Source organism: Austrofundulus limnaeus, unplaced genomic scaffold (assembly GCF_001266775.1).
Source record: "Austrofundulus limnaeus strain Quisiro unplaced genomic scaffold, Austrofundulus_limnaeus-1.0 Scaffold1, whole genome shotgun sequence".
NCBI lineage: Eukaryota > Metazoa > Chordata > Actinopteri > Cyprinodontiformes > Rivulidae > Austrofundulus > Austrofundulus limnaeus.
Window position 1 is genome coordinate 1,756,609 of NW_013952403.1, and position 7,627 is coordinate 1,764,235.

Genomic DNA, 7,627 nt, shown 5'->3' on the forward strand with positions numbered 1-7,627 from the left:
TTTGATTTCTTTGTATGTATGGATCCAACATCTGGTGAAAATTTCATGTCATTAGCACCTCTAGTAATAAATTTACTGAGAAAAATGTTGACATGTTCAATACTTATTTTACCCACTGTATTTGCATGTGAAGAAACAGGAAGTGATGTCAAAAGGAAATGTCTGCATGCAAACAAAGCGATGCTACAATAATTCAAGAATCTGATGTTTCTTTAGATTATTTTGAGTCACTATCAGAGTTGAAAAAGAGTTTAAATAAGATTGTTTCAATAAAAAAAGACTAGAGTTTCTTTTCTTAGAGTTCCCCTTTGTGGTCACTTCCTGTTTCACTTTGCTGAGCCAAATTCAAGAGAAAATATGCCAGTTATGAGACAAAATGGGTAAAATCATGTGTATAATGTATTTTACTACTTTTCTTAAATATATATGTTTTCTTTGACTTTTTGTATTTGAAGGATAAGCATGTCACAGACACTTAAGGCTTCAAAGTTTACTAAGTCATTCTCAAAAGCTTTTGCACCAGGACTTGTCAGAGCAGGTAATCACTGCACATTATCCGTTTGGTAATGTAGGCAACACAAGATAATAAAAAAAAATTAAAAGGTGGGGTTGAAAGTGTGCAGGAGCAAACTGGTAACTGTCTGGAGGCGAGGTGAGTTTTCTTAATTACACAAACTGGATGAGAACATGCAGTATTACATCTAAACAATTTCATCACCAAGGAAATCCCTTTTAACAGGAAATAAATCCTGTAAATATGTGCCTCGTCCAAATAATAAACATGCACAAGCTTGACAATGTGCCATCTTATTATTCTTTGGCATTACTAAACAGGATTAGCAACCCTGCAAGCTTTTCACAGTCAGTCACTTCAACTTCAGCTAAAGCTTTAAGAAAACGGATGCTTTCTGGTAATGTGATATATTGCTTTGCTCAATACAAAAAAAGGCCAAGGGTCACAGAGTTGTAATTATATCAGACTTGGTCACAAAAACAAATATTAACAGAGTTCACTGATTTTTTTTACACAACCACCTCTTCCAACATCGTCTTTTTTGTTTTCTTGTAGATTTGACTTCAAACACAAAGAGTAACACCTATTTCAGCATTTTTAAACTCTCAAATTGTGTTAGAAATTAAACCAGAAGGTATCAAATACCTTCTGCTTTCAGTCGACAATGAGCACATAAACTTAACAGAATTTATAAGAAAAGAACATTTTTCCTTTGTTTGATTACTGAGATAAAATCTAGACACTTTGTGAGAGAACTCTACAGAAACTGGACACTTGGGTGTCACAATATTCACTGGTTTACAATTATTTACAAAACTCTAACATGCTTCTCTCCTCCACTTGACTCAGCTGCTGCAACCTGCATCTGTAACRACGTTTGTCAAGAGATCATCTCTTGTCGCTGGACATTCCAAGAAATAAATTCCGCTATGGTACATAGTCCTTTCCTCATGATGCTTCAAATGACTGGAATTTGCTTAAAAAAATAAAATTAAATAAAAAAATTAAAAAAAAACACTCGGCCTTCCTACGTCCCTTTTCTGTTTCTCTTTTTAAAAGCCTCCTTTAATAATACATGTAAATGTTTTACCACCTAATGAGGATATGCAAAGTGATTTACTGATTGAACTTATTTAGCTAATGTGTTCTCTCCAGCACTGTAAATAAGAATTTGTTCTACCTGGTTGAATAAAAGTTAAACTAGAGAAACTGCATTTCCTGCAAAAAAAGCTGAGTAAATTTGTATATTATACCCTAAAATACAAATGTCCAGCTTTTTTCCTTGTTACACCAGTTTACCATTTTGATTTTCAGTATTTATTATGCTCTTTTTCTTTTTCTGTTTTTTGTATTGGACCACAATGGAAATAAGTGTTATACTCATAGAAGTACTAATAATGGATGTACTGTGTGTGAATGCACATGCAAAATTGTTGCTAAAACAAATCAAAGAATGCTTAACATTGAAATATTTGGCTGAATGGCAAAAAAAGCTGAAACTAGCCTAAAATAGCTTTTAAAAAGTAGCTGAAATAGCTGGAATTAGCACATACAGAAAGAGCATGTGTTTGTTGAATTACACAGTAAGAAGCTAAAATTATGATAAAAAAGGCGAATTTAGCTGAAAGAAATGCTCAAAGTAGCTAAAAAGTAGGTAAAAACAGAAAACAGCTGAAATTAGCAGAAAGAAGCTAAACATGAAAAAGCAAAAAAAAAAAAGCTAAATCAGCTAAATAGAAGAAAGTTAAACTGCCACAAAGACTTAAGATTTTGAAGGGTTTTAAAAATGTTACAGATTAAAAATTTAATTTCAATGAGAAAAAAAGGCTAAAAAGCTAAATTTGTCAAAAAGCATAAATTSCTGATGTACCAGAAGCCATAGGAGAAATGCCCTGAATGAGCTGAACTTCTAATATATAAAYTATAGAAATAGTRTGAATGCTTTAGAAGCATTCACACAATAAAATAAATGTCTAACTTTAAGTGTAAATGCAGAGTTGTCGTCTTTACCTGTTTGAACTGCACCATTATGTCTTTAGAAAGCTCCATGTCCTTGAACATTCCCTCTAGTTTGCTGGTGAACGCTGCTCCACATTCTGAGGAAACATTTTAGATTTGGWCATTTCTGTCACGTAGTTGTGTGCTTTTGTACATTTGGAGTGACACTGATGGACGGAACTCACCATGTTTCAGCTTTGACAACATTGATTTTTCAGCATCTACAGAGGCACTTTTCCCAACCAACAACCTTTTGGCCAAATCCTTTTTGTAAAAAGCCTCAAAGACGTCTTTTCCTACAATTACAGCACATTGTTATAAGAAAAGAAGCAATAAAAATGAAGGGGAATAAATAAACTGTAGAAGAAGTCATACCATAGATAAATCTAAAGATAATCATGATCTTATCCAGCATCTTCTCCAGTTCCTCATCTGTTGCCTCTTTATTTCCTGCCCTCAGCTTTGAATCAACATGTTTTGCTGAAAAGGAGAACAAAAGGGTATATTTTATAAATTAAAAGTGGATTAAATTCTGCGACAGTGAAGGCAGAGTAAGACGTTTGATCCTCACCAATAAGTTCTGCAGGTTTATTTGGCCTTTTGTTGATGAATGTTTCAAAAGCCTCTTTCATGGCGTTAACAAACTTCTCATTCTTCAAGAAACACACATCAATGATGTGATCCACCTTATCTTTGAAGTCCAGCAGTTCCTGCACCATCGTTTTGTCTTTTTCAGGGTTGATTACGATTGTGCTTCCAAAAGCCTGGATAAAAGTCATTGAAGGGAAAAAAATAAAAATAAAACATGACCTACTGAGAGCCCAGGACCTTTAAGCYGCATTATCTTTAGTCATGTATCACCTTTATGTATTCAATCCAGTGCTGCAGCAGCACCTGAACACCGCCTCGCACTCGACTGAAGAGCTGATAGAGCAGAGACAGATCCTGAATTCTGTTCTCGTCCAGCACGTGAGTCAGCCCTGCAAGTTTCCAACAAACGGAACATCAGATACGACACGRACTCGCTGCTGGAAAATCATGCATCTGTACGTTAACATGTGAAATGTTTGCAGGAGAGCACCTTTCTGCAGAACTGCGGTGAGATGTTCGCCCAGCAGCTGCTTCTCCACAGTCGCAATGAGGGGTTTTCTGACAGGTACATGAAAACTCAGGTTAYATCTAAATGCATTCGTACAACTTAACGCACAGATCAATACAAGGCCAACACTCACTGTGTGCTCTGGTCCAAATATGTGATTACTCTGTCAGCCTCCTCCTCCAAACGTTTGTTGACATGATGAAGATATTCTGGCACCTAAAGAAAGAAATAAGTTGTGATGCAAGAAGGATGAGTTGTTGGTCTCTATAAATTCAAAACCAAATCTTTAAGAAGCTAATAACTGCATAATCAGGAGTCTTAATATCCTCTTTTTGCCGTAATGCTTCTTCTGAGAGACTAAAAATAAACCTCATTAAAAAAACAGACTGGAATAAAACAAGCCTGGTAGAGTACCTAGATCATTAATAACTATTTTGTTAAAGAAGTTAACAGCTATAACTCACACATTATTAAATAAAACTAAATAGATGAGCTCATACATCTTTCAAAAGCCTGGGAAACTATTGCTTAAGACCCGTTAGAAAGCTTAAGAGAAAATATAAAGAACTGAGGAGTGGCTCTGTACAAGTGATTTCCCATGTCACTTATTTCAGTCTTATTTCCATTTAATGCCAGCGTTCAGACCGTGTACCTCCGTACTACAGTCATACAGTAAAATAACACAGTATTCACTATTAAAGAATACTCAAACTTATTTTATGCTGGTTTAAGTATCAAACACATCTAAGAAGATGTGGTGGATGAAAGGTCCTCTCTTCTGATTTGTTGGACAAAAAGGGTGCGGCCATCATGACAGCATCGATTATTGTATTTAACCATCAAAATACCTAAAATAACCAAATACAGCACTATCATTTGTCATTATTTATTTTTACAAAAATACATGATGCTCAAGATTAACACACAGAAAATAATTTTAACTTGATCACTTTTAGAATTGAGGAAAAACTGTCCTCAGAATAAAAACATACGCTGGCTTGACAAAAATCAGTGGATTTGTTTGTTTTGGTGTTTTAAAATACAAATATCTTTCCTTTTATTTTTATTAAAAAGGTAAGAATTTAAATCCTCACATCTAGAAAATAAAACTGAAAGGCTCATTTTGATTAATTTAATCTATTGGGACCAAAAATAAGCAAGAATCAAACTTTACTGCAACCAAAAAAAAAAAAAAAAGACAACGAATCAGATCAAATACATCACCTCTCTTTCCTGCATCAGCCTCTGTCCCTCTGCGGCGTACAGACGATTAGTTTCCTCCAGAAAGCGCTGCTCGAAGGAGTCTTGATAAATCTGTTACGCACAGCGAGAACATATTTTCTGTCAACAGAAAACTGACAAGTTTGTCACCTTTTCTGTTTATAATCACAAAAACACACTGCTGAAGCCACGCTCTTTGTGTAGCAGAAAACAAAATAAAACTACCCATCTCTCCCTTCATTAGCACACTGATTTACAAGAGATCATCTGATGATGATAAAAGAGCACCTGCAGGTCAGAGAGCATGCTCAGCAGGCTCCTCAGCAGACTGCGGTCTATGGCCTCCCCGTTCCGTTCCCTCTCGATGAGCAGCAGGATCCCGTCGATGGTTTTACTCTGGACCTTCAGGTCACTGATGATGTAGAACCTGAACAGCTCCAGACCCATGTCCCTGCAGACCACAGCAACCTGTTCAGTTCCCTCCCACTTTGCTTCAGAAGAAACAGTGACGTCGCTGAGAACTCACCAGATTGATGGCAGCATTGAATTTTGTAAAACGTATGTGCGATCCAAAAACAAAAATATACTCCTAATCATGATCTGAAAGACAAAAAATATATACATTTTTATTATGAGCTAACAAATATTTCAACTGTTTTAGTGATCGAATCTATCAACGTGTCCAAGTTCTGACAGACATCTAAACTTTTTCTTTTGAATGAGAGACTTTTGCAGATTTGTTCAGTAACACATTAGGATCACAAATTTATGCAAAAAAATTTTCTCCTCTGTCGTTGCTACTTTGACTTTCCTGTTTGCTTCACCCTGTTGGATCGGTTGTAATCGCTGGTGTTGCATGAGAAACATTTTTGTCTCTTCAAAGCTGATGCTTGCGAAACAGTTTATTTGAATAATTCGATTTATTGGAAACATACTTCAGTTTCTTTGACTTTTATTAAATTCTACGTCCATAAGYGAGGGTTGGAATGTAGCTCGACCGGTCCACCTAGAGCTTTCCTTTTCGGCTCAGCTCCTTCTTCACCATGACAGACGTGAGCAACGCCCTCATTACTGCAGACTAGAGCTGCACGATGCATCGTTTGGGCATCATCGATGCAATGTACGTGTACGCATTAATGCAGGTTCTGAGATGTGGGAGGCAAATTAAATCAAAGTGTTATATTAGGGACAAAACCAATAAACCATAAGTCGCTGCACTATTTACGTTTTACGACTTTTATTTTGTCRGTTTGCTTCCATTGGCGAATGTGAGCAACTTCTTGTCAAAAAAAAAAAAAGGTAAAACTTTAATTTTGTTGTGAAACTTCTGGGACAATAACGGGAACGTTTTTTAGAGAAGTGCTGTCGGTGATTTCTTGAGCTGTGGAGGAAGACGACAACGATCTTGACGAAAACGAGGAAGATGAGCAAATTTGTTGAGAACTGGAGGAAAATCGGTAAAATACTATAATAAGAAGAACACAGGATAAATGGTGGTAAAACACAATTCACTTTTGCACAATAGTAGGAAACGTACTCAGGTCCCAGCACAATAAAAAGCATGCAATAAAAGAACAAGAACTCTCAAATACAGATAAAAAATATATACTTGTAATGATCGGTGCAGGTTCATCGCCAACGAGATGACAGGACGTTATTCAAGTCATCTGTTGAAAATTCCCTGACACTCACTGAGAGACTCTCTGCTGATGTCAAGAAGACACACATCGCTCCCAAAACACCCGATTCAACTGACATCACAGTTCCAGATGGACTTTGTGTTCTTCGAGTTGAGAAAGTTTTTCTTACAAAGATTTYTTCCCGTAGCTAACCCTCTAGTGCAGGGATAATCAATTTCGGTCCGCAGCYCTGCATGTTTTACTTTTGCCCTTCTCTCCTCGAGGACCAGAATTGACTTTCCCTGCTTTTTCTAGTGTTTTACACCAGAAAAAAACTTAAAAAAAGCATCATCAGGTGAGAAATACTGACATCCTCCTGATTCAACTTGACATTTACGTCACACTGCAGGGTCAGTTTGTCGAACGCACTGTTTACATTAATGTCAACAAATTCCCAAAGGGCCAAATCACGAGTCACGACGCGAGCCGTGCCGTGTGCAGCGGTGCAAACGTGCCGGCTCAAATTTCACGACTGGACCGACGAGTACAGGTGACTTCTTCCACTTCAATAAGATCAAACTTGAGCGTTGATTTTTTTAATACAAATGCAGAAATCCAACAAAAAGTAAGCTGATGTTACTGTAAAACCGTTGAGGGACAGATTTAGATTTTAATCAAGTAACGTTTTTTTGCTTTTTTCCCCACTCATGGAAGTGCAGAAAACTAATGAGGAAAATTATAATTATGGCCACTCTGATTGTGACRCCCCACTAGAGATGACTTATTATTATGATTAAGTATTTCCAGTAACATTTTCCAACAAAACTGTCGACTATGGGTTTTTGTTCATTATTTAACCCTCCTGTTATGTTGCAGGTCAAATTGACCCGTTTTAAAGTTGAATTTTTTTTAAATAGTTTAAAATACTTTTTTTCTGCATGAAACTTTTTCTATTTGTCTTAATAGGTATAATTTGCACATAAAATGAAAATTGTTCAATTTACATCCCCCCCAAACTACATATCACATAGATGGTGTTCGGGTCAAAACGAACAGTAAAAAGGGTCAAAAGTGTCCAATACCATTTGTTTCTTTGCAACTGTGAGACATATTTCACCTCAAACACCACACACGCGCACGCACACACACACACACACACACACACACACACACACA

General features: G+C 36.5%; 1 protein-coding gene across 1 annotated transcript in view; it reads right to left on the reverse strand.

Moving 5' to 3' along the window:
- Nucleotides 1-7,627, reverse strand: part of cul4b (cullin 4B) — an 18,863-nt gene that overhangs the window by 5,049 nt on the left and 6,187 nt on the right. Inside the window, exons 5-14 of the mRNA XM_014004115.1 lie at nucleotides 5,359-5,432; nucleotides 5,121-5,283; nucleotides 4,836-4,925; nucleotides 3,745-3,827; nucleotides 3,594-3,661; nucleotides 3,374-3,492; nucleotides 3,084-3,276; nucleotides 2,888-2,992; nucleotides 2,698-2,808; nucleotides 2,525-2,610 (exon numbers count right to left, since the gene is read on the reverse strand). Of these exons, the coding sequence (XP_013859569.1) occupies nucleotides 2,525-2,610; nucleotides 2,698-2,808; nucleotides 2,888-2,992; nucleotides 3,084-3,276; nucleotides 3,374-3,492; nucleotides 3,594-3,661; nucleotides 3,745-3,827; nucleotides 4,836-4,925; nucleotides 5,121-5,283; nucleotides 5,359-5,432 (1,092 nt within the window). The remainder of the gene's footprint in view (nucleotides 1-2,524; nucleotides 2,611-2,697; nucleotides 2,809-2,887; nucleotides 2,993-3,083; nucleotides 3,277-3,373; nucleotides 3,493-3,593; nucleotides 3,662-3,744; nucleotides 3,828-4,835; nucleotides 4,926-5,120; nucleotides 5,284-5,358; nucleotides 5,433-7,627) is intronic.